Source organism: Eufriesea mexicana, unplaced genomic scaffold (assembly GCF_001483705.2).
Source record: "Eufriesea mexicana isolate 0111107269 unplaced genomic scaffold, ASM148370v2 scaffold10591, whole genome shotgun sequence".
Lineage (NCBI taxonomy): Eukaryota > Metazoa > Arthropoda > Insecta > Hymenoptera > Apidae > Eufriesea > Eufriesea mexicana.
Window position 1 is genome coordinate 198686 of NW_016918258.1, and position 27491 is coordinate 226176.

The 27491-nt window shown below is 52.5% G+C and overlaps 1 protein-coding gene across 3 annotated transcripts in view; it reads right to left on the reverse strand.

Moving 5' to 3' along the window:
* LOC108553478 (serine/threonine-protein phosphatase 4 regulatory subunit 1) overlaps positions 1-27491 on the reverse strand; it is a 145947-nt gene that overhangs the window by 12393 nt on the left and 106063 nt on the right. For 2 of the 3 annotated variants that reach the window (XM_017908380.1, XM_017908382.1), the window contains one exon: positions 3749-3861. In XM_017908380.1, coding sequence (XP_017763869.1) covers positions 3749-3861 — 113 coding nt within the window. Of the gene's footprint in view, positions 1-3748; positions 3862-26715; positions 26805-27491 lie in introns of those variants that run through there. The other variant, XM_017908383.1, reaches the window with a different exon arrangement.

The window sequence follows — 27491 nt, forward strand, 5'->3', positions numbered from 1 at the left end:
TCCTGCCCCCTTCTTTCCCTTTTCTTTCCATTTTTTCGCGCCAAACGAGAGAACTCGCGCGATTCACAGGGCCCCGAATTCATTCGTCACCGGTGCAATTCGAAGAATTAGCCAGGCAATGGAATTGCTCGGGATGCTACTAGCTGACAACGCGTTCGTGATCAATATAGTCGCTTTTCCCTTGACGGTTCCGCGAAGACGAACCTAGTTACGCGATGGATCGATCGCGGGTATCGATCGTATCGGGCCGATAATGAGACACCCCTCCGGTAACAGGGCCACGGTTCATAGAAACGCCAGCGGAGATCCGCATGAAAACCGCCTTCACGGAACAACAACTGTTCGAACCCCTTTCGCTTTGCGGGAACAATTGGCTTCGTTGCATTCTTATCGAGGACGAGAGAGAGGACGCGTAACTGGAAGAAGCGTCATTGTTACCCGCGGGGGGAGGGGGGCCTTTCGTAGGAGCGAGGAAAAAATACGCTCCTGGTTCTTCCTTCTTCCCGAACATTCCCAATTACGAAACTTATCCCGCACACGTTTCCTGGCCTGGCCGAAAAAATCCTCGTCACGAGCGCAGGCTGCGTCTGCTCATGCCCCATCGGACGCCAAGCGCCGGCCTGGCTGCGGCGGGGAGGGGGAATATTCGTTCCCCTGTCGGTTAAGCTTCTAACGCCGTATTTCCTTTCTACACGCGGCCAAGAAAAATCGGAAACGACTCGACGCAACTGGCGCATCGTCCTCTTCTTCGCCGCCCTGGCCCATCGGGGGGAGGGGGAAAAAGGGGCGCGTGCTCGGTCCCCTCGCGACGCCTGCGCGAGCAAGCTCGTCCAAAAATACGTGAACGCGTGGAGAAAAAGCGCGCGTGTCGCGTGCCCCGAGTCCTGGATCCTCTTTCCCAGCCCTCTCTTCCTCCCCTTTCGTCTGCCAGCATGGCCGATCGGTGCACGGAAAAACACCGATGCCGGCACGTGTTACGGGGCAAGATGTTCTCTGGATATGGGTCCTAAAAATAGACCCCGGCCAGTGTGTGACACTCGTTCGTCGTGGGATCATGCGTCGGGATGCACCACCTTTCCCCGAGGCAGTTGCATCCTTCGTGAAAGCGCCTGATGAGGCCCCTCCTCGCCCCGTCGTGGCTGACACGTGCGACGACCATGATCGCTGTTAGGCGAGTAGAAACCAGAATCTCGGCTCCGGATCGCGTAGCGCAGCTTCCGCTGACTTATTTAGCCACGGGGCCCAACGGGGTCCATCGGGGTCCATCCGGTTCGGGATGCAGGGAACGCGTTTCGTACCCCGCGAGTAACGATTATGAGTCAGCTCGGGGCACGATCCATGGAGTTTATTTGCAATTCCTACGATTCCCTTTGTCACCGTGGACTCGCGTATTAGGAGAGCATCGCCCGGCGGTACGGGAATATAAAAGGAGTGGCGCGCGTTTGTCTCTCACGTGACGCGGGGTCCCGCAGAGGTCGGCGGTCTTAAAGTATTTTCGAAGGCTCGAGAAAAGAAAGGAGCCATTAGTGGGATGAAAACGCAGTGGCGCGTCATTTTCCACGTTTCTCCGAAGCGGACCCAGGTAAAAAGAAAACGCTTTTCGCGGAAGGATCGCTGTCGACCCATAGCGGTGTTGGCTGCTGTTGCTTTTTCAAAGCTGCCCCCTCGCCGTCCCTCGTGTCCCCGTCTTTCGGGTTCCGTTCGGGCTGACGTTTCACGTAGATACCCATCGACGGAACGTCACGGATGACCTTTGAGCATGCCTCCCCTCCGTGCTTCTGCGAAGCCGTCCTCTGCCCAAAAACGCAGCCGATCGTCCGCGGTGTTCGCGGAAGTCGAGGAGAAAATCGATTTTTCAAACGACTTACGAGCCATTCGGGACGCGTTCTTGCTCCCACAAAGGTCCCAACCTGTCCGTCTACTAATCCCCCGACTGATAATCCCGTGTTTAACGACATTTGTCGGAAACAATGCTCGGTTGATCACGGCGGTGGTCGGCCGGACCGCCGAGCTTCCACTCGACGCCGCCAGGGGGCTACGGAAACGAAGCACCGCCATTTTCCTACGATCGAACGACGCGACGAAAATTCTTGACCTGTTTTTACGACCACCTTCGTGTTACCGGACGATCGGGGAATTTTTCTTCCACTTCATTCCCTATTCGACATTGCCTATTTGACGTTTCGCGACGAAAACGAGGATTATTTCGGAGAACAAAAGCGTCTGGCGCGCGGACGCGTGTTTCCCTTGGAATTCCGCGTAGGCCAGAAGTGGGCTGGACGAAAAAGTAAACTGTACCGAGCGACCTCGTATAAATACCTCGGGACGCAGAGGGGAACCACGAGAGACTTCCGGCGAGGCGCGTGCTACACCGGAAGCGAGGACAATCTTGTCGTCACCTAGCACGGAGCAACAGCCTCGCTCGCCTGCAACCCCAACTGGCTTCTTCGTCATTTACCCCGGCGTAACGCGGAACACGTTCTGTCTTCTCTCAAGAACGCGTCCTGGCCCTTCTATTTTTAACCTTCCCCACGTTATCCCACCCACGCTCCTCGCTCTCGGTGTTTTTCGTTCGTGGAAACGGGGCCAAGCGACCGGAAAAACAAATGGCGAACCGCCTAAAAAGGAATTTTCTGGGGCCAGGCGTAGCTTCCCCGGAACGTGGTCCTACGCGTCACGTATCCCGATTTTTCTCCGTCGAGCCACGCCGGAAGTGCCTCGTCGGGCATCGGTAAATATTTTTGTGAGAGGTGTGTGTATCGCGACTCGGGACGAAGTAGGTCTCGCAACCGTTCCTGATAAACACGTCTGCGTGTGCAACGGCTTAAATTTAGCTGCAAGAATTCAATTTCCATTCCCCTTACGGAAGTTCGCCGGAAGTGCAACTGTCAGGGGTTAGTTCTAGCGGTTTTTCCTTGCTTTCCGTAAATAATGCCAAGGATCTGCCGTGAAATTAGGGACCAGGTACAACGATCGACGTTTCTAGACGTCGTGGCAACGTACAAATCGTCTGTCTTCTCGTTGCCCAAGTACCAGAGCACTTTTACTCGCTGTGCAAACTAAAACCACTCGCGTGTCGCGTGAATTCCAGAGGATTGACACTTTGACTGCCACGTTCCGCGTATATGACCAGCCACGGTTTCTCCTGTGACACCACGATGGTCATTGGTGACAGAAGCTTTCGCATGCTTCGAATAATAAAAATGCGATACAAAATTTCGACGTGGCAGTCAAAGGGTTAGGTAATTCTCCTAGCCTGACCCTACTTAGTGCCAAATAGTGTCAAAACTTACACGTGCATTAAAGATCGTATCTACCTATGTACACTCTATCGGGAAAATCTCAAACTAAAACAAAGCTGTACGAGAGGTAAGCAAGAGGAAAGCAGGCAGCATGACAGTAATGGAAAGCGTCAGAAAGAGGGAAACAATGCCTCGGCGCAAACAATCGCATCGAAAAATTGCGCTACGAGTAAGCGGTGCATGAAGGATTTGGCTCAGAAGTATTTCCAATCCTTTCTTCTCGCAAGTTTGCGATTCGGAACACGGGGAACAAGTGCGTGTACTACCAACGTGCATTCGTTGACAGCCGTTTGCCTCCGATGTGAAATCCACCCGAGGATTTCACGCGTTTAATCTCGTTTTGACAATTACCTGCGAGCAAATTGGCAGACGCAAGCAACCGAAAAGTTCAGGCAGCTCGAGACTCGCGGTTTAGCGTTAGGTATGAGATAATCGGTGATTAATACCAGGGTATGTGACGATCTGATCCACCATTCTCATGATTTCGCTGATGTTGAATTTCGTCCCGGTGCTAACGGAGGTGCGAAAGATCTCAACCAGCATCTTCCCGATTCCCTGTCTGTAACAAAGAACAACGGTAGGAAGGTTAGTCGGTGCACCTTGCAGTCGGGACACACACTCACGCACACTAGGCTACAATTGCGTTTACGATCGTAACGCTGGTTTCCGAATTTATCCAATGGACAACTCGCGTCATGGTGATGGTCTCGACGCGATGTCAAAGGGATAATTCGAACGCGTCTTTTCACGGGGACAATCATAAACGTCCGCGGAAAACGGGACACGGGAAACGCAGTGGCAAGAGAACGAGCAGGAATTTACGAGTGGCATCTCGCGCTGAATATAAATTCCCGGCGAGCCATCGCGCTATTACGCGAGAGATGTGCTCGCCCCGAAGGGGGCGAGGGGGCAGAGAAGAAAGAAAAGTTGGGCAGATTTACCTAAGGAAAATTACATTTTCTCCACGGAATCGCGGACGAATGCAAATATCAGCGGCGAGGACGATAATTAACGGCGAGCGGGAAGGGGGAAGGGGAGGGGAGCGGAGGGGAAAAAAGTTTTAACAAGGAACGATGGACCATGCGGTGACGAGGCTCGAATCGTTCGCGTGTCCCCGAAAATCCCGAGATCGGGCAACTTTCGACCCGGCCCCGGTTCCCCAGCCAATTTCGCTGAAACTTCGGCCAGCGGGGGAAGAAGTTGCCGAAGCGGTCGTACTTCGTCGTCGAATCTTAACGATCGGGGCCGTGGGGGCCAATCAGGATATACCGGCGGACAGAAGCCTGAAAGGGAACGGACGTCGTCAGTGGTTGTCAGTCGGCCATCGTGGCGGCATCGGGCGAAAAGGAGGCACAGCGCAACGTCCTTCTTCGAGCGAAAAATCGAACGGAGGCGAGCCGCGAGAAAAAAAGAGGAGGAACGTGAAATGTAGCAACGCGTAACACACGGCCGCGGTAGGAAAGGGCGGGAGGGGAAATAAAAAAAAAAAAAAAGGACAACAACAACGAGCGAAGGCGAAGAAGACGAGGAAGGACGAGAGAAAGAAGGCGAGAAGATACGCGAAGAGTTCGATCCTCCAGTTTGGCGTCCTCGCAAGACTTCCCCCCACCGAGCGGCGTGCCGCGGTGGAGGGGAACGCTCTCCCCACCAGCGCGCGTAGCGCGTGAACGGAAGGACGCGGGGAGGAGGCATGGTGGGGGAAGCGTAGAAGGGAGCGCTGCTGGCAGTCGCGAGACGAGCCGACCGTGGTACTGAGCTCGCAGAGCGATAAGGACCAAGCGTGGTAGGTGGCCGGTGCGGCGGCGGGTGGGGGGAGGCCGGAGGGGCGGCGGCGGCGTGGTGGGAGGTAGAACTGGCACCAACGGAAGATCGTTTGCGGTGCCCCACCAGAAGTTTAACAGACGGCCGGAGGTGGGGGGCGGCCGTTCTCCAAAGTCGTTGGAGAACGGGCAGAGGGATGGTACCGCCCGTGAACGCCTACTGTGCCGGCGCAAACATGGCCGCCGCCGGCGTCGTCGTCGACGACACCGACCACGAGGACGACTACTAAACTCCGTTCGCGTAGCCCTGAACTTCCTCGCGCTGGCTAACTTCGAAGGGAATTACGCGGACGCGCGAGATCGATCTCGACAAGGATATTCCCCTCCTCGTTCCTCGTGATCGATAGCCGCCAGTGCCGGATAAGCATGGGCTGACAATGCCGCGGACCCAGCACCACCTCCGGCCCAAAATTGAAGCACGACTACGTTGCTGACTTCGCGCTGCTGCGCATGTTCGTGCTTCAGGATGGCTCGTAAAATCGATAGGGAAGACGGCTGTTTCGTGACCGGTGGCTTCGGGGGCTGGTTTCGATTTTAGGGGAAAGTCGATTTGCCGGGGCAATTGTTCGCAACGATGCAACGCCCCGAAAACTGCGCTTCGCTTCCGTCTAACTTCCCCGACCGATCACGCTTCTTTCGCGTCACCGGATATCCGAATTTTCCCTCGACACTCTCCATACTCTTCGTCACGGTCGTCGTATCATCGATTCTCGCGATCCATAAACACGCACTTCCGTTGCGACGATCGCGCGTTTCCATTACGAGTGTCGCGCTAATTAATCCGATAGTCCATACTCGGACGCGAAAAATTCCTGCACGTGGGCGCGCAGGCTCGCCTTGGCGGTGTTCATTATCGATATTAAAGCCGCGTGCTCCATTAACGGGGACACTGTTATTTCCGCGATAACGCTTTGCGCCATGGCGCGTAACTCGCGCGTAATTCCCGACCAGTATCGAAATGTCATTACCACGGCCGGTGTAAGGGCCGAGGGGCAGGACGCGCGAACTCACGCGTAATTCCCGACCAGTATCGAAATGTCATTACCACGGCCGGTGTAAGGGCCGAGGGGCAGGCCGAAAGAGGAAAGATTCGACTGCTCATCGTGGAAAACGTATCGCGTCTTCGACGTAGTCGCGTGTGCAGCTGCTACTGCTCGTATTCGCGTCGCGTTCGAGGAAGGAAAAGTGGATTTGCCTGTCGCTTCCAACACGAAGACTCGAGGAAATAGACATAATGTCGCGTCACGGAGACGGAGCAGCGAGGATGGATATATCAGCAGCCAGAATTTATCGTTTGTACGTTCCACCGGTCGTGTCCTCGATGGATCATCGGACTATTAACCCCTTGCGCTATGCTGAAACTCGGAAGTGCGAGATAGTTGCCATCTCATTCGAGATTAAGATCACGAGTCAGACTCGGGATATTCATGTTTGGCCTGAAATGTCGACAACGTGTCACACACGTGATATTCATGTTCGACCCGAAAGGCCGATCACGAGTCAGACACGTGATATCCAAGTTTGGCATGAAATTGAACAACGGGTCTGACTCGTGGTAATCAAGTTTGGCCCAAAATTTTCATCACGAGTGAGACTCGTGAAAAATAGCGCAAGAGGATAAAAGCTCTGGATGGAATATTATTTACGCAGGACCGAAGAGAAGAAGTATCTCGAGTGGCGTTAGGAAGCGGGATTTATCAGGTATGTTGAACGAAATTCCTTCGCTATCGCTTACGAAGATCTGGAATGTTGATAATCCACGCTTCGAAGTTCGTCTAATCATCGAGGACGCGCGAAGAAATCGTGCAATTTTGCTCGTATTCGAACGGTATGCCGAAGGATAAACAGAATTCCGAGGGGAACGGTAGGGGGGCTGGAATCGCGGACTTAATTCGAGGCAATTGCCCATTCGACAAAGACAATGTTCCCCGGTTCGTTGAACAAACGCATCCGCGATCGACGCGCCGAGCGGCGCGGCAAGTTTGCGGGACAAGTTGACTGCGCTTTCTAGCCACCGGAAGTCAGCTGTTATCTCAAGAAGCAAGCCGGCACCGAACGACAAAGCCCCGTCTCGGCCTCGTCTTTGACACCAGCGACCCACATTCGGCCCAGCATACCGTTCCATCATCGTACGTGCATCGAGAACGCTTCAGCGCTATCTACCGCACGAAAATCCAATGGCGACGCTTTATTCGTGGCAATTTATGCTGCCTCCACTCGACAACCAAATTAATTTAATCGCACATCGAGGGAAGTTTTCGATTTTTCTTTTTACAATATGAGAGTGGATTCCATAAGCCTTTGCACTATAATATAATCGTGAGAAATTTAATGTGCACTGTAAAAGATTGTTTAATTTTAATTAGCCACTGTATACACCTATTTTATTCGCAAGGATATTATAAAAATTTGGAGATTCGATATAATGAAAATTTGATAGTGATAATTATTATAGCATAGTAAGTAAATATACTATTATTATAATATAATTCACTCGTCATGGTAATATAAGGAGTCAACATTTCGAGATACTAGATTTTTGTAGATTCGATATAACGAAAATTTAATACGTGCGTAATTTATTTCCATGGGGTCCAGCATGGAAAATTCACGAAGATATAGTATAATAATTTATTATTACTATAGCATACTGAGTAATTACACTATTATAATAGTATAAGGTGTTAACATTTCGAGATACTAGATTTTTAAATATTATTCCTCCAACAGTATAGAATTTTTCCTCCGACTCGTTTGAGGAATGGGAAATTAATACTCCAAACACGAAGGACCGATTTTCCCACAAATAAGTATTTTCCCATAAAGAGATACGGAGAGAACCAAGCTCGAGAAGTGGAAAATTAACGTTTGAATCTCGAAGGACTGATTTTTCGAGTGAAATATTCCCCCTAAAGAGATCCGGGGAACCAGCATGCCAGTAATAACGGAACACCCGGTATTTACGTTCGCCTAATTGTTCCTCCGCCATTCGCGTTGCACCACAGCGGAAAAGCGAGTTCGATGGAGCGAAGGAGAGTTCGGAAGAAGCGCAGAGAGAATTCTGCGAGACAAGATAAATTCCCAGGGGCCCTCGGGCCGCCCTTCGGCGCCCTCCCTGACCCTTCATCAGGGTCCATTCGTTGCGAGGGGATCCCACGAGGGTCGAAAAAAAGGAGGCTAGGGTTCCGGCACTCGAAAACTCGCGTGTCTACGAGCCGATACCGGCTTCCACGTACGGGACTTTCCACGGGCTCGTCTTCACACGGTTTTTCTACCCCCCGGATTTGTTTAGGCTCCCCTCCCCCCTCCCTCTCCCTGTCCATACCGTCCCGCGCGAGCTTTTCGGGCGTCCATCTTTGTTTCACGGAGGACAAACGCGCTTAACGAATCAACTGGAAGGAAGAACGGGGCCCGGGTTATGGGAAAATTCGCCATAGACATCAGGCTAACGAAGCAGAGGCGAAGCTCCTCCTCGGGAAAGCGGCTCCCCGGAAGCCGCAAAAGGAGATCGGCAACAGGCGGAAGCCGTGCAAGCTCTTAATTCCTCGCAGCGTTTATAGGTGGACTGAGGTGAACCGTGGTGTCGCGAATCTGTGGCAGCTTCGAAGCTTCGTTCGATAAACGGTTTGCGGGGAACGAGAGAGAGGGAGAGGAGAGAATCGGTAAGTGGGACGACGAAAGGGGAGGCACGGGGGGGTTGAGAGATTTATTTAAGCGACGTCGACTGGATCGCGATATGGTTTTTCCAGATGCGAACGATGGCAGGAGGGGCGCCGTGAAAATCTGCGCCCCGGTCATTGTAATTTAGGGGAGTGTTCGCCCGCCAGGTGCGCGGGCCCGCAGGACAGACGGAGAAAAATGACGGCGGAAGGAAGAAGAAAGGGCGAAATTTGTTCGCCGTGTGTGTGCATCTGTCGCGCAAACGCGTCTCGACTAATCTGTCAATGAAAGCTACGCGCACGAGGGAAATCCGCAATTTGTACGGAGGCTCATATCCCATAACCAAATACCCAAGTGCGAATCGCAACTTCGATATGGTAATTTCTCTAAAAAAAGAAAAAGGAAAATCTAAATGACAGAGGTGATAAAAATTCTGACTCTCAGACATGGGCCTCTCTCTTTCTCTCGGAGTGACATTTGAGGAAATTTGCAATTTGTCCGGAGACTAATATCCCATAACCAGATACCCAGGTGCGAATCGGAAGTTCGATATGGTAATTTCTCCCGAAAAAAAAAGAAAAGGAAAAAGAAAAATCTAAATGACAGAGGTGATAAAAATTCTGACTCTCGGACATGGGCCTCTCTTTTTCTCTCGGAGTGACATTTGAGGAAATCCGCAATTTGTCCGTAGACTAATATCCCATAACTAAATACCCAGGTGCGAATCGAAAGTTCGATATGGTAATTTCTCCCCCCAAAAAAGGAAAAAAAAGAAAAAGAAAAAGAAAAATGATAAAAGCGATTAAAATCCTGACTCTCGGACATGGGTCTCTCTCTCTCTCTCTCTCTTTTTCTCTCAGAGTGACATTTGAGGAAATTTGCAATTTGTCCGGAGACTAATATCCCATAACCACATACCCACGTGCGAATCGGAAGTTGGATATGGTAATTTTTCCCGAAAAAAAAGAAAAAGAAAAATCCAAATGAGAGAGACAATAAAAATTCTATCTCTCGGAGATAGGTCCCTCTCTCTCTCTCTCTCTTTCTTTCTCTCGGAGTGACATTTGAGGAAGCTCCCGTTTGTGATTAGACGAACGAGAGCTTTTAACCCTTTGGACTCGAGAGGCGACTCTCAGTCGCCATTTAATCAGATTCCAAAGATCGGTGTTAATTAATAATTTGCTTAATTAATTTAGCAAACTGTTTCTTTACAAAAGATAACTATTTTTCTCAGAATATTATCAGTTTCAAAGGCGAATTGTTCAAACTGTTAGGGACCACGTAACAACATGTCATCATTTCGTGGCATTATTTATTATTAATTAAGTAATCCTGTTCTAGTTAACAGTTTGTTGACCGGCAATTTTACACAGAAATTATGTCATGTCACCAACTATTATTTTGTAATCCAATCTTCAAAATCACTTTCACACGCAATATTCTGTATCGCCCTGTGTTTCATAAATTGAAATAGATAATGCAAATGCAATGACGAGATAACTCGTCACCGGTCAACAATGTGTTAATTTTATTTTCTCTATTTTCTTTACCCTTCGTTGCACCTTTTACTGTCTGCAGTATAGTTTTCCCTATCTGGCGTGTGCATATTTTATATCACTTTACCAAACAGGGCTTTGCCAGTAAATTTCAATAAATAAATAAATAAATAAACATATCAAATTTAAAATTACCGAACGTATTAATTTGCATACGATTTCTTATTTACCGTTTTAAAAATATCCTCGACTTTATGGCAGAAAAAGTTACTATTTTTCTATCACGAAGAACTCACCCAGTGCGAAGGGTTAAAATCCGATTAAGGGTGAAGAAACGAAAGAATCACGATCGATAAATATTGCCTGGGCCTAAAAAGTTCGGCGATGAGAAAATAGAGAGACAGACAGAGAGAAACAGAAGAAAAAGAAAAAGAAAAGGAAAATGTAAACGATAGAAACCTAAACTGATAAAAATCCTAGAGCTCGGACATGGTCCTCTCTCTCTTTCTTTTTCACTCTTTAGGTGACATTCGAGGAAGCTCCCACTTGCTATTAGACGAAGGTGAGCTTTCAAAATCCGATTAAGGGCGCAGAAACGAAAGAATCACGATCGTGAAATTCGGTGCCGGGAAAACAGAGAGAAAGAAAGAGAAAGAGAGAGAGAGAGAGACAGAGAGAGAAACGAACGGCGTAAACGCCGGGACCCGGAGCGAGTGATTTAAGCACGGAGAGGATTAACGCGCGTTCGTCCAATTGGTTTATGGTTTCACGCTCTTCAGCGACAATAAATAAGCGTGGAACCGGGCCCGGGTCCAGGTCGAAGGAGCATTGACGGTCGAAAAGCGAGGGACAAGAAAAGCGAAAAAGGTGGATCACGTGGACGTTAATGACCGACGAGGGTAAAAAGGAACGGAAACTCGGTGGCGCACCTCCTTCGCTACCTTTATTGCCAAGGTCAAATATTTCGGTGGCTGCCTTCTGAATTTCGTTTCTGGGTTTTCCCCGGGCCCGGTTCCCTCCTTCCAGAGACACCTGTCCTAGGCACACACCCGGCCGAGAAAGGCAGCGCAGGTCTCGAATCTTGCACGCCCGATAACATCCAGCCCACTAATTCTCGCTTTCCAAAGGAATCCGCCTAGCGCCCTCTGCGTAACGGACCGCGTTAAGTCCCCAATAGGTGTTTGCAAAAACCCATTGTGTTCGGAAGCAACGGCGTCGTTATTAGTAGCCTCGAAGCTCGCCCGAGTCGCAATACCAGTGTTTACGTTTACATTGCAGTGCGAAATTAATAACACCTAGACCAGACTCTATTTCGTCAACACTGACATGTCCTGGAGCTAGTCGAACTGAAAATAAAAGGATCGTGGAGACCACGCGTTTCCTACTTCCTCGATGATCATTTCCTCATATTCGAGATCGATACGTGTTCATGACAATGACACAATTAACCGTGATGTCAGTGACGTTCGAGGTGACTAGGAGAACCAAATAGGGCCCAACCTGTCATGTAATCGGGGAAACACGCGGACGCGTTTCTTAACCCTTTGCGGACGCATATACGCGTTCGGCGAAAACAACTGACAGGGACCAGGGACTTATAAATGTGTTTCACGTAAACGCTATGGCTGAGAAACATATATACGCTCCTAGGACCACGCGTCCCAAGTTAGCACATTGCGTACGGGTGACGAGATATCTCGTCTTTGGCAAGCCGAACGTTGTGGCTGAGCGACGAGATATCTCGTTTTCGATGATTTAAGGAATTAAAAATATATTTTCTTGTAACGAAGTCTCGTGTATATAAAGTGAAATCTAAGAATACCTTATGCGAATTAACGTGTTAAGTACCCAGCCCGTTTTGCCTGCCGTTCCATTCAGGCCCAGACTCGGCTTGACTCGTCAAGTGGGCCACCAATGGCGGGTGAAGTGTTCGTAAAATTTGGAGATACTGTACCAATTGTTATAACAGGAATTCCCAAACGTTAGACTCAAAGATGGCGAAGAATTTAACACCAAAAGTTAGCACCTTTGGGTCCTAGTCTGGGGCCGGTTCCTGAGAACAGGCCGGGCCCGAACGGAAAGTCTCTAAGGACCGGCGTGGCACTCAACGTGTTAAAACAGTGAATACATGCATCGTATAAAGTGTCCCTGAAAGGCCCAAAAAAGTGCGGGCCCAATGCGTTAAGTGGTGCACTGTTTTATGTCCTTATTGCTAGTATCGCTATGACAAGAATCCGATAGTTTTGAACAATTATAAACGACACCTCGCAATTATTAGCCGATTTTTCACGGAAATTCCTGCCCAATGGGCCCTATTCGCCAGTTGTCAAGCTGTTAAAGCACGTGATCCGTGTAAATTCGAAATCAGGCGAGTAAAAGGTAAGAGGAAGTCGAGACTGTTCACAAACACGCGGGAACAGAGGGTCCCAACAGCGTGGCCCCGAATTGGGCCTTACGAGTCCTCGCGCGAATCGGCGAGTTGACAGCGATGGGAAGTTGGCGACTGGCAGTGGAATCGTTGGATAAATGGACGCGAGGTATATTACCCCGTGGCGAGAGTTTCGGCCGGGGCTCTGGGCCCCGGGGTCCGGTGGCCATGAGGTCGATCGCACACGCGATTCGCGGGCGACCAGTTTTCACCGGGAGGCGTAGCAGAAGGCTCGGAGAAAGAGGCTGGTGCACACGCGTGTGTCGGGCGTCTCGGTTCACCTCACGGCCGGCCGGCGGAGACGAAAAGAGGAGTCTGGTAGCAGCAGCGCAGGGTCTCCGTGGCATGAAGGGACTCTGGAGAGAAGGAATGTTGTTGTTGTGCCGGGAGGCGGTTGCACCGGGGAGGCGGTGGAGTGCAACGGCGCGGCCGGCGGCGTGGATAATGCAACGCGCTGCGCGCCGCGCCGAGCAATACGGAGAGTCTACTACGTCAGAGTGCATTCTACCGCACTTTACGACTACGCCGTCGTCCATGCTCCCCCCCCGGCTACCTATGCGCGCCACTACGTCTTTTTCTGGCCCACGCTTTTCCGCGAATTTCACCCTCCCCTGCGACCACTCGCAGAGATCAGCTTCGCGGAGACAGCTGTCATTCGCGATCAATTCCGCCTATGTTCCTTATGACCAAGTTTGGCAGGGGTCCGATTCTCTCGACTGGAATTTCGATGAATCTAATCTCGGGACCCGGTCTACGCGACGCCTGCTAATGCAACGCGAGCGTGTTCTCCGGGGAAACTAGAACTTCGTCCGGTTCCTGTCAAGGATAATTAAAATCATTGATCTCTAGATCGATCCTCGAGTTTTTGGGTTTCTAGCAGATCCACGCACACATCCCGAGTTAATTACAGTTAACCATTTGCATCATGGCTCTACTTAAGGTACCCTGTTCGGGCATCAGCGACGTCCAACTGACGACTGGCCCACGACACCGTGCGCGTCTCAGCACTTACCCATAATGGCAGTTAAAGAGATAGACTAAAGTAAAACTTGTTAACATTATGCCGTTCGCGCGTCTAATCGGGATTCTTTTGTTTGGCGCCGGTTGGACTGACTCATCATGTACCCATGGCACCAACGTGGTGTCACCGGACGGCACAGTGTCAAGAATATAACGAACTGATGTAGGTGAGTTGCTCGCAAAGGGATCAAACGTGGTCTGTGACATACTGAGAATATTCAGTGACTGATAACGGAGCAAAGTCAGCTCGCGGATTATTCCGCGTTCGGTGAAAGATGACAGTTGTCAAAAGATCAACTCGCGGAATATTCCGCTCTTAGATCCAGATGAGTTAACACACAGAAAATTGCCTTCGTATTGAGCTTCTTTTACATAATCTCGTTGTTGGATAAACGCATACGCTTTCGAACTCGATTTTGACAGATCTCAGACGCTATCCTCTGATCGCTTATGCTAATTGCTCCTCGCTTTCACTTACGACTCGACCAACGCGACCAGGGACAGAGGTCGGAGCAGGAGCTGGCGAAATGAGCACGGGATTAGCGGTAATCGGGAATTTGACAAAGCAAAGCTGCGCGAGGACATGTCCGTGACAGCTCCTAGGTGCGCTCGCTTTCCCACGAGTCACGGGGGCAGAGCTCGAAAGCGAGCGCGGCGCGGCGAGGCAGAACGGAGCAAAGCTGGAGCCGGTGCTATCGCTTCTCGGAAGCAATGCATCACGGGACGATGCATACCGCGGTGGCGCGTGTTACGAGTCGGCTCGGATCGAGTGGTCTCTCGCAGAAGCAGGACACAGCGCGAAAAGGCCGCAGGCGGAGGAAGAGAAGGTCGTCAGAGTGGCGAGGAACGGCTGAGAACGAGGCGTGTTCCTGGCTAAGGAACTTCGGGCCAAGTTGCAAGCGGCTGTAAACAACCGAGCGTATCGATCTGACGCGACACACGCGGAAACCGAGCGATTTCTGCGCGCCGTTGCTTACCTAGGGCTCCCCCTCGTTTCTTTTCTTGCCCGACGCGTTTTCCCCGCGCGGCAGGAAATGACACGCGAGTCACGCGCGGCGGAAACGGCCGCGCAAGAAGCGGGAATGCAGCGAGAGGTAACGCGGCAACGGTACATTCGATTCGCGGTTTTGCGCGGGGAAATCGAAGAGGGTCTTTGCCATCGCGGGAATGCCGGCGCGATTTCCGACGAAATATCGATCGGAAAGAAAGCTAATTCGCGGCGGAGATCTCCGCGTCGCGGCCGCGGTGGATAGCAACGACCTCGCAAGCACGCGGCTCAGAGCGTCCCACGTACGCGCGCGCGGCCGTCAAATGACGCAACGGAGCGGAAAAAGAGTTCTCGTTTTCGTCGCGAGTAATCGTGGAAATTCGTAATTCGGAGGAGTCGGGAAAAGTTTGCGCGCGTGTTGGAGCACGCGGTGCGGCGCGGCACGACGCGAGGAGCTGGCGGCGTGTGGTCGTCGTTTGTGCAGTTCAGTCACTCTCGGCCGTTCGCACCGTACCCTCCCGCCCGTGGGTCCCACATACGAGCTGGCTTCCCCTCTCGCGTACGTTCTTTCTCTCGCGAACGGCGTTTGCTTCGGTTCGCGATGATGGGCTAGAAGATCGGTGTGAGTGCGTGTGCGTGCGGCGCACACGCCGGTGCGTGTACGTAGAGCGGCGTGTCCGTGCGCCGTTCGTTCTTGGACAGCGGCGCGAAAGAGATCGGGCCGAGTACAAAGTCCATATACGTAGGTGCAGCGGTGTGCGCGTGCGTAGCGCGTACGTGTGAGGGAACGCTGGAATGGGAGGGGAGGCACAGCGTGAGTAGCGTGTGTACGCGCGGCGGGCTGCGCATGCGCGCCAAGCGCCCCGAGAGGCGCACTGAATGAAGGCCCCCACCACCGCCGACCGACCGCCACTCACACATGGCACGCCGAACGTGCACGTCGCAGCCGCTGTTACACGATGCGGCTCCCGAACAGCATCTAACCCCGTGTCTTTCCCCGCCGCAGCCAACTTTTTCCCGAATTCCGATGGCGCCTAGGGCCTTCCCGATTGATAAGCGTCACACTCGTGACATACCGTTGTTTTCCACCATTTTTTTCCCTAATTACACGCGAATCCTTCGAACGTTTCGGCGAAGATTCGCGGACAAAAGAATTTTTAATCGAGGTTTTGATGAATGGAGACGACGAGTTCGCTATGCGTGGAATTTACGAGATAAGAGCTGAGGGAAATTAAGTGTCGCTTACACCTTTGTTATGAGAAATCATTCATTGGAGAAGGGTGATATTAGGTAGTCACGATGTTTTTATTTCGTGAGGAAGGAAGAATATTTTAGATTTTTAAGATTTTAGAATATGGCCTGACTAGTACGACGAAAGTAACTCGTGGAAGGCTATACTTGTACAGAGTGTCTGGTAACTGGTGGTGTAATCAAGCAGGAAGCGACTGTACGTGTAAAAGTAGGATGAAACGAGGAATACAATTTTTTCGTTGGAGAGTTTAAGTTTGGGAAAAGCGAGCTGTGAAGATTCATGGAGCGTGTTTTATTCTCAATAAAATTATACAAATTTTGGATCACGTTAAATATAATTTTAACCCAATTACGAGTGTAATTCGTCTTTATGGGGTTAAGAAGATGGAATAACGAAATAAGTCTTCACGAATTGGCAAATGCAATTTCCTCGAAAATTTATTTCCCGTAAAAGGTTACGTTTCCTGTCCCATTTGAAATAACCTATCTAACCCAAACCTAACCTCAAATGTTATTAACCCTACTGCAGAAAATTTCCAACTGTTTGGAAGAACCTACGAACAAATAAATACGTCATTCTGTCCTTTTCATCTGATAGTTTGATAACTCGTTACGTCCCAAGAATGATGGAAATTTCTATTATATCGATCAACGCTCGCAGAACCTAACCTCAACGGACCCACCAGCGATTGCTGGAAAATATTGTATCCGAGACCCAGTCGATAATAATGTCCAGAGAAACGGGGATTAGAAAGAGATATTTCGAAAGAACTCCGTGGAATCTAACCGAAACCTAACCTCAAATGTTATTAACTTTGCAGCAGAAAATTTCGAGTCGTTTGGAAGAACCTACGAACAAACAAATGGGCCATTTTGTCCTTTTCTCCTGATAGTTTGATAACTCGTTACGTCCCAAGAATGAAGAGGAGAATTTGATTGCAACGAGCAACGCTCGCAGAACCTAACCTCAAATATTAGTAACTTTACAGCAGAAAATTTCCAGTCGTTTGGAAGAACCTATCAACAAACAAATGCGCCACTTTGTCCTTTTCACCATGGTTGTTTGATAACTCGTTACGTCCCAAGAATGAAGGGAATTTCATTACATCGATCAACGCTCGCAGAACCTAACCTCAACGGCCCACCAGCGATCGTTGGAAACTATTCGACCCCAATCGATAACAACGTCCAGAGAAAGTGGATTAGAAAGAGATATTCGGAAAGAACCCCGTGGAAGACAGGGAATTTACGGTGTAAATGAACACCATATTGCGGCAACAATGCGGACGTATAAGTTTCCTGTTTGAACGGCGTAAGACTAACCCACCCGGTGGAACGCGACGATTTCCAGTTGGATTTTGCGCGGTTCGCAGCTCGAATTTCATTGGCCCGCATGATCGTCCTCGTGACGGGGGCCCGCTTGGCCAGAAGAACCGTCGACGACGCCTGGTGTCTGTATTACCGCGTCAGCCGGCTTCCTCCGACGCGGCGGCGGTGCGTCGAGACGAGGCGCTACGAGAGGAAATTAGAAATTTGCTCGGCGGAGATGGTTGTAGGATTGTTATTTGATTCGTTACTGCGGCCTCCGCCGAGTAATTGCGCAGCAAGCCCCCGGACTCGGAACAATAGCGTAGAAGCCGAGGAGAGACTCGAGGCCCCGCGCCTCGTCGAAAAAAGAAACGGTATTGGCCGCCGCGCCGGAAATATCTGCCCGCCGGCGATATCCTATTGTTCTCCGTCAACCGAGAACCAGCGTGTGTAACTAATTAAGAAAACGAATGCACGTGCGCGACGACCCGGCTCCGAACAGCTATTCCGCGAATCCGAACAGCTCCAACATCGCGAGAACCAAAACGCGATACCGATACGTCCGGGACAACCCCTTCCCTACACTAGCCGCAACCGGAAGCGAGGCGAAGGCAGCGCCATCTACGAGGAAACTGCCGCGGACAATGTTTTTAGGACGGGTACTTCGTCAACATGGCCTCCCATTCTTCGGAAATTTCGCGCAGCAACCCCTCGCACTGCGATAACGAGTCTAACTTGTCACGAGTTGTGTACCTCGCTTCTATTTGTACTTGACAAATATTGTATCTGACGTGAATCAAATTTGGAGAAATTCCGGCACTTTTGTATAATTTTATCGCGAGTCGAGGCACAGCGGTGACTGAAATTGGATACCTTTGCAGATAAACCCCCGTAACGAGTCTAACTCGTTACGAGTTCTTGTTGACAGAATTGTGTACCTGTCATATGACAAAGAGTGTATTTAACTGGGATAAAATTTGAAGAAATTCTAAGATTTCGCGTAATTTTATCGCGAATGCAATCGGGGATCTTCGCAAAAGGCGAATTTTCGGAATTACACAGTGGTGTATAAATTTCATCCGCGGATGTGACAGAAATTTAGTATTCTTTACGCGTGTACGGTATGGCCCAGTAATGGCGTGGAATGAAATCGCACTATTCAAAAATGCGAAAACATCAACGAAATTAAAAATCCCCTGTAATATACCGTATGTACTCCGATACTATGCACGTAATACCAAACCGAAATGACAGTTTCAAAACTGTCAACTATAAATTCGAAGTTCTTATTTCCGATATTTACAGTTATCTACAGGTTTCGCGTAACCATAATCGAATCGCATATTTCTGTCCACCCCCACGATGGGTGAATATTCCGGGAGGATGATAAATTGGAATAAAGTAAAGGCGATTTTCCAACGATCCGATGCACCTTTCGAAGATGCCGCTGTGCGAGACGCGGATGACGCAGTGCCGGCGTCGGCGTCGGCCATCGGCCGACATATGCCGGCTGCCGTGCGTGCGTGCAGCTGCTATATCGTCCTTTGGGTTTGGGTCGGTGGGTGACACGTTTCGCTCGTTGTGCACGGCTGGTACACACGCGGCAGCCAATGGGTATTGATTTGTGGAGCGAACGCACCGCACCCCCCTTCAAGCCCCTCTCTCTTTCACCACGGCCCTGCCGCGCCGCCCAACGCGTACACGCTTCCCCACGGACGAGATACACGCGCGAATTCCGCACAGACGGCCGCATACAATTACGGCTTACGCGTACACCCCCTTTCGGTGAGCCCTCGCGACCCAGCAGGAGAGACAGAGACGTGCGCCCGCGCGCGCGTCGGTTCACAGACCCGCTCCCCACTGCAGCACCCCATCCGACGCTGCAAGGGGGGTGACTGCATCCTTTGGGTGGGTCAGGGCCACAGAGACAGAGAATCGCGCCGGATTCGGCTAGGTCGAGGGGACCACGAGCCGCGGAAGAGTTCGTCAAACCTCCCGGAGGTCCATGCACCCTGCGTTTCCGCCACTTTCTCTCTCCCTCGCCCTAACCTAACCCCAGTAATATCAATCCGACCTGGAAGTTTCGAAGAAGACGAAAACAGTCCTGCGACCACTATACTACGTCTACAAAACGCACGGGAAATGGGGGAGAGGTCGGTTTCGTACCCCGAAGAGATCACAAGAAAAAGAAAAAGAAAAAGAAAAAGAAGAAGGTAGAATTCTGGTCACCTTGGCGGCAAGGTAGCGCATACCAACTCGGCTCCTCCATATACAGGTAGTTAGACGAGAGCGCAAGGACACGGTGGAAACACAGGGGGCCGAAGGGGTGAACGGTCGAGCACGGGGGTGTGTGGAGTAATGAAAGAAACGGGAGGGGGATGGAAGGTGGTGGTCGCGGATGGGAACGACGACGAACGGTGCTGGCGGCGCGGCGTCGGGGGATAAAGGATACGCGACACACCGCGGAGTAGCGAACTCGCGTTTCCTTTCTCCGTCCGTGACGACGAGGGTCACCGTAGTAGTGCAGTAGTAGCGATAGTAGTAGTAGTAGCAGTAGTAGAGGAAGAAGCGGGAAAGAAAGGTGGGAAGGGGTGGAAGAAGCGCGGCGGGGGGGCGCGGGGTTCGGCGGGGCCGGAGACGCGCGAGCGCGGCCGAAGTAAACAAGTGGAAGCAGTGGAACGGGACGGGCACCGGTCAGTGCGGTGCATTTGGTGCATTCCTGAATGCGCCGCTGTGGCTGGCGGAAGAGGGAGCAGGAGAGACAGCAAGCCGGGCCGGGTGCGAGAGAGACGCGAGAGAAGGAGGAAGGCGAGAGGAGAGAGCGCGCGAGAGAGGCCCGGCGGCGGAGCGAGGGAGAAAGAGCGAGACTCTGCAACGCGGCACGCCACTTTGGACCGACGGACGCAAACCGCATTCCCGGCCGTGACCTTCGCTAGGACATCGCCACTGCCCCCACCCCCACTCGACACACACCGCTCACCACCCTACCCCACCCCGCGGCCGCCCCTCCCTCGACCTCGCGCCCCTCCCGCGGCCGACGATCCTCTTTCTTTATTTCTTTCTTTCCCCTCTCGCTCGCACCCGCGCGGTCCAAGACGTAGCCAGCCTCTCTCTCGCACCCGCGCGGATCTCGCTGCGAGAGAAGAAGAACGTGGAACCCCGCGCGCAGCAGCATCCTATGGACGTCGCCTCTTTCTCTATCGGCCGATTCCCACCCTGTGGCGCGCCGCCGCCGCGGCTCCGATAGTCCACGCAAACTCTCTCTCCATTTGGTCACGAGTTTCCCTCCGCGAGTGCCTACCGGCGGGACTGCTCTGCTCCTGCTGCTGCTGCTACTACTGCTGCTACTACTAGCTGGCCTTCCGCTGCGACCCTCGAGGTGCGAGACTTTTTTCCTCTCTCCTACTTCTTTCCATCCCCTCCTGCCGCGGCCAGCCAAAGTATTCGCCGAGCTCTTTGGTGGAACTCTAAATCCGTTGGTGACGAGAACCGCGCGAATCATATGATTCACGGGCTATAAATACTCCCGGGAAGGACGGGAAATCGGAGGCGAAAGTTGGACCGAAAGGTTCGCCGAATCCCCCGTTCCGATTCCTCTCGCTACCACCGTGAGAAATCGTTATCGCTGTCGGATTTCTGCACGAGAGTACCGGCGAGTAACTCGAAGAAAACAAAGCCGAGAGAGAGAGAGAGAGAGAGAGAGAGAGAGAGAGAGAGAGAGAGAGAGGAAGGCACATTCTTGGGTACGAACCGCGAACGAGATTAAAGAGCCTGGCGGAACCGAGTGGGGCGACGTGTGGCGGATTTTCAGGAAAGCCGCGGTGCGAAGGAACGTCGGAGGCCACTTCAGAGGGGCCGTTTTAATTTCCTGCCGTGGCGAGAAGCCAAAGACTCCGGGACACCAAACGCTCTCTAACCGAGCGTGGCGCGAGAGGGAGAGCACTCGGGGCCGGAGAGAAAGAGAGAGAGAGAGAGAGTGAGAGAGTAGCGAAGAGCACGAGAGGAAGCCAAAGAAGAGGAAGCACGCGGTGCAGAGAGGGAGGGGGTCGGGGGCAGGCGGGTACGGCCCTGAAGAATTTCAGAGTCCTCTCTTCTCGCGCTCTTTCTCTAATTTACGAGCGGTCGCCCTGAATTCGAGCAAATATTTGTCCAGCGCGTCCGACTAACGGGTGTATATGAGAGAAAAAAGGGGGCCCGGGGGACGAGGGGGGCAGCAGCATCATTCATAGTTTCTCGAAAAGCGTTCCCTTCTTCGCGCGGCCACGAATATTTCCCCGCCCCCTGTGTCGCCTCGTATACCTGTCACACCTCTCTCTCCCTCTCTCTCTCTCAAAACCCTCTTTTTCCCGCCGTTTCCACCGCGTTCCAACCATCGGTCTTGCATTTCCAGCTCCAAAAGACTCTTTGAAGCGGGCCGCCCGGAGTCTAGCCGGAAGCACCTACTGGAAAGTATTCATCCGAGAGGGAAGAAGAAGAAGGCGAGAAGCCGAGTACCTGGAAGTCGTGTTAACACGCGCTGCTGGACGCTACAAGCCGCTCCAATTAGCATCTTCTTTTTCTCCTTCGACTTCTTTCGCCTTCTCCTCGCGCCTGCCTCCTCGGCTTCCTTTTCAGCCGACTCACACACGACCGGCGACGAGCACCTGTTGAACGGACCCGAGACGACTCTTCCTCTCCCTCTCTGTCGCTTCCAACCAACGGGGCGTCGTGGATAACTCCTGCCAGGTGTTTCGATACCAGCCGCTCTCTAATCGTCCTCTATTTCCACGCGGACCGCGATACCAGGCGACCCAAAGCGGAAAAGGACCAAACTGTCCCCGGTGCTCGCGAAAATTCGAGGAAAACTCGCGAACGCGGATCTTTGGGGAGCCTCCAAAATTCCATTAACGCGTTTCGTCACGGATTAATCTGCGGCGCGAGTCGCGGGGCACTCGTGCAATTTGCATCCCCAGTTAATCGAATTTCCAAAGAGCATACCGTGCGTGGTGCACACACACTGGTCTGTACTTGTAAAATTTATTTCGTCCACTGGTTTTCGTTTCCCGTTGGGAAAAGGTGCCCCCCTTTGGAGGAATGGAACGGCCGTTTTCTCCCATTGACGTCTCGCGATCTAGGTATTTTTATCGTCGGCCTAGGGGAAAAGAGACGTTGGATCTCGTTACGCTCCCGCTGCGCGGAATACGCCGGCATCCAAATAATTCGGGATACGCTCGTGTGAGATATGAATGAGAGGAGTGGGTACGGCGTGGCGTTGTTTACTGTCTGGCAGGAACCGAGCAGAAGAAGCATCCGCGTGCACCGACGAAAAACGAGGAGACGAAGGAGAAGAAGAAGAGTGACGGTGAAGTGAAAGAGCGAGGGGAGAGGAATAGACAGAGAGAGAGAGAGAGAGGCGCGGAGAGAGGGATTTAGCAGCGCGGAGAAAGAAAGAGAATGTGAAAGAGTGAGAACGAGAAGGACGGAGAGAAGAGGGGAAGCTGGTACGCGGACGGGGACCGGGCCCAGGATTCGAAGAAAGAAGAAACGGGGAGTCAACGACCCAACGAGAAGTGCCGTCTCTGCGCGTTAAGGCGCGCTCGAAACCCACCACCTTCCTCTCTCTCCCTCGCTCCTCCATCCGCGCAAAGACCTCCGCTATTGCGGATTGATACGGGATCAAGGCCGTTTGCCTTGCGGAATTCCAGCCCGTGTGCCTGCGAGCACAGGTGGTGGTACTGGAACCCGATAAACGACCACCGAGCACCGGAAGATTCCTCGCTCGTCCTCTTTTCGGGAAAACCGATGAAACATTTACGGAAAATTCGACATCGACGGGATACGGTGGTAATTAAATCGGTGATAAATCGGCGCGGGTTTGCAACGATCCGACAAGGCCACGCGAGTTACGTCACTGCGGCGGCTAGAAAGGAAAATACCGCGGCCGCAGGTTCGCAACAGCGCTTGTGACCCGCGTAAACGGAGTCAACGACTATACCATACGTGCACGCGCGTTTCTGGCTAACGCGAGAAATTCCCTGTTCGATCCCTATCCGTTCCGCGTTACCCGGAATTCCACAGCCGACCCGGCGCGTACGTGGAAAACTCGGTCGACGACGTTTCCGAGCGTCGCGCGTGGCGCGCAGGCGCGGACCAGCACGGCACAGGCCCGCCGCCGCCTCCTCTTCCTTCCAATCGTATGAATGATCGCCGTTGTCGCGCGGTGTGGTCGTCGATCTCTCGACGTCACGGCGGCCGCCGCCGCGACGGTCGTGTTACGACCGTGCGACCGTTATGTGACCGATTGGCACACGACTGCCGCGCCACCGCACCTGTCTACGCGACGCTCCTCTCTCTCCTTCTGCTTTCCCATGCCGGATTCGTTAGAGGTGTCCCGTGTCTCGCGCCATACCTCTCCAAATTAGCATTCGCCACGCTTCCAGCCGCAGACTATTCACCGACTGCGGCCAGTCGCGTCGCGCTCTATCGCGATAAATCCCCGGCAATCCGTTACGTCCACGATCTTTCTTCTCTTTCGTCTTCGCGAGATTGAATTTTCATCGGGGCTCTCCGTGGGACTGATATGGAGACAGAGGGAGCGGTCCGAGCAAATATATTTACTAATATATACGGAACGTATATATATATTCACATAGGTAGAGTAAGAGAGAACAGGGACAGAGAACGTACGAATATATACAGGGTGTCCTGTATCGAATGGATGACTACGTTTCGAATCTTCCCGAAACGGAAAATATCGCCATTCGAAGCTTGAAGAGTCACCTCGGAGCACCCTGGGTGTATACAAACACGCGCGCGCGCGAGTTGAAGATTGGCGAAAAGAATTGTTTAGAGAGGAGCGAAATATGTATAAACGTAGACTCGTATCCACGTACATGGGGAGAGAGAGAGAGAGAGAAGAGAGAGGCATGGAGAAAGAGAGGGCAGGGGAGGACAAGAGGGTCAGTAGCTCTGCGTTCTCATGCATTCCGCTCTGTCATGGCGGCCAGCGACTCAGACACGCTTCGTCTGTCCTCGTTGTGCATGCACTCCGGGGGCAACGCGCGGTTCGTCCTCGTTGCGGCCGGCTAGAGGAAAGAGCGCCGAGGAAGGGGTGCAGAGGGGGAGAGAGGGCTGTGGGGAGATGGGAAAAGACGGTGGCTCGGGGGTGGGGCAGGGGCAGGCGGAGGGGAGCGCCCACTGCGTTAAATGCTCCGAGAAGGCGCGCGCGCGCGTCTCTCTCGCTGCGGGCCCCCTTTTCCTCTCGCTGCGGGCCCTTTTGCGTCGCGACGTAAACAAGCCAGGGCCACGCCGCGCGACGCGCAATTTCCAATTCGTCGCCGCGGCACTAGCGCTCCGATTTTCTCCGTACTCTCTCCCTCTCTCTCTCTCTCTTTCTCTCTTTACCTTTTCGCCAGCGTCGCGATACCTTCGCTATAAATAGAGACGCAGACCGCGAGGACGCGGATTCGCGCCGGCCGACGATTTAACCTCCGGCGCAGGCGTTTTACGGCGAGACGAGAGAGGATCGGGGAGAGAGAGAGGGTAGGAGAGAGGATGTTCGGGCGAGAAGCGCGAAATAATTTAGCGATCAAACGCAGCCGCGGGACCATTACGCGAGGAGCGAGAGCCGGACCCGTCCCGGACGGCCAGCAGCCGTAAACACGACGTGGCGCGACGCTTTTATTGCCGGCACGCTGACCACGATCGCGTATTTAATCAGCCCGGGCTTTGTTGGACCGAAATACCCGCGCGAGTCGGGGCCGTTTTTGAGCCGCGCGGCTTTCTCGGAAACCGCCGCTCCGGAGGAAATCGATCGTAAATCGCCGCCATCGGGTCTTCCCTTCGACAAATAGAAATATATCCCCTCCCTCTCCTCCCTGTTCAAAAGTATCTACGAACTCGAATTCGAGATCGAATTCGTGGGGCGTCGGATGGAAAAAATACCGAGAGAGTGAGAGAGAGAGAGAGAGAGAGAGAGAGGAGCAGGGAAGCCGAGTGGATATCCTCGCTCGCTCGGTAACGTGGGTACTATCGTATATCTTCCCACAGGAGGGCGGGAACGTCGTCTCGTAAGGGGAGACGGCAGAAGGGCGAGAAGGGTGCCACTAACGCGCGACCGCCGACAATAATGCGGAGAAAGGGCACATGAATGCCTCGTGTTTGCACATGCGCGGGAGCGATGAACTTGAGAAGAAGGTCTTGCCTTCGCTTCGCCTGCGCCGGGCTTCTCTCCAGGACAACACGCGCGAGGTGCTTGTTTTCGATGTCCTGCCACTTTTTCGCCGCCCTTCCCCACCGCCTCTAGATAAAGAAACCGATCGTTCCGGGTCTCGTCTATCTATCCCACCGAACCCACCCGATCGACCGAGTGTCGCTCGCGTCCCGGAGCAAGCACGAAACACGGAGGTCGGGACTGCAGCAGCGGTCGACTTCGAAGACGACATTCCACCGGTACCTGTCCTTAACTCGGCCTCCTACAGCTCGCATTCGCCGCGATCGACCCACCTAACCGTAACGAACATCGTACACACACCGTCCGCGAAGATCGAGATCCACGGGATCGCGTGTACGTATAAGCGATTTCGAAATCGGAAAACGCGATTGGGAACGAACATGGAAGGCATCGGGTATGCAGGAATGAGATAAACACGATGATGCAGAGGCTGCACTCGGATGCGCGCGCGCAGCTGCCATTGAAAGCGACCGTTCGAGACGAGATTATTCGTATATATTATAGGAAGAATTATATCCGTTAAGGTGGAAAAATATGTAATTCGGATGAAGAGTGACGAAATTGCGTCGGTTTACCGTGAAAACGGTGACGCAGTAGGAGCGGCGTATGGGCGCCGCCATGTCGGATCTGAGAACCGCTGCGCGCGCCGCTCCGCTGTGCGGGCGTACACGCTGCCACAGGAAATATGAATGTAACGCCGAAAATTCATTCATAATAAGATCTCGCTACTCGAACGCGCACCGGGGGCGTGCGATTTGAATTTCGGATTACGGGTCCGGTCGTTAGCCGGCCACCAGGGGTGGGGATTAGGGCGCGGGGGTGGGGGAAGGTTAACGAGACCCGCCGATAAATAACACGGTCGTTTTCCTAAATCGCGAGAATAATGGGCCGGTTAGGAGAGGCTTACGTGCGCGGTTCGAGTGGGCCGCGTTCGACGTGTGGGCACCGTTGGAGAATTTATAGGCAGACGGCTCTATATAGGCCTCGTTTCCAAGACGAACGAGCAACGTGTGTACAGGGAAAGCGAGAAAAATATTTCGCGAAGGAAAATCGAAATATGGATATACGTGTGTATATATGTGTGTGTGTATATGGAAGTAACGGACGATCGAACTTGTTGGGTTCACCGGTTCGTTAACTCGCCGCTCGGGTTGTTACGTGGTCGATGAGAATAGACGAGATATTTATTCTACGTATGCGTATAAATATGTATTGCGTGCGTGTACGTACGTTTTGGTCGTGTGTCTCTTCGTACGAGAAGGATCGTGCGTAGCATCGGCCAACTCGCTCGATCGTCGTGACGTTTGCTCGCTACTTTCTTTTTCTTTCCTTTTCCTTTTTTATCTTTTTCCCTCCTTTTTTCCCCTCGGTTCACGTTTCCACGAACGAACGGTAATATATCCGTGGCGTGCTTGCTTCCCGTATGGGCCATCGAACTTGGAGCGCGCTGTAGAGGAGGAGCCGGGGCCCGTATTATGGGAACACACACGCCTGAACACGTGTGTCTCACTTCCTGCGGCGGGCCGGAAGTCTCTATAGTACTATGGCGCACCGTAGTGTAGCGTGACCACGCTACAAGGGCCATTACTACCTCAATGGCAAAAAGAATGGTCCAATTACCGGTTAAAGCCACGTTGCTCGTCGTTACTCCTTTAATGCGTTTTTCGGGGGCGTGTACACCTCCTCCACTTTCCTCCCGATTCTTTTCTCTCTCCGTTCCCTCTCGCCGCCGCTCGACCGAGCTTCTGCCTTCTCCTCTCTCTTTCTCTCGTGGCCAAACGAATTACGCCGTTACGGCTGCTCGAGAATGAGCCTCTCTCTCGGTGAGTATTTCGCGAGCAGAGAGCGAACGTAGCAGACGTTCCCGTTTTTCTCCAGTTTCGACGAATCCCACGATGCCGTGAGCGCGCGCGCACGCGTACACCAGCGCGAAAACGCGCGCGTGTCAGGGACACGTCCACGCGTCCTACTGCTTCGTGCCATAAATAAAAGCGTACTCGGGTGCG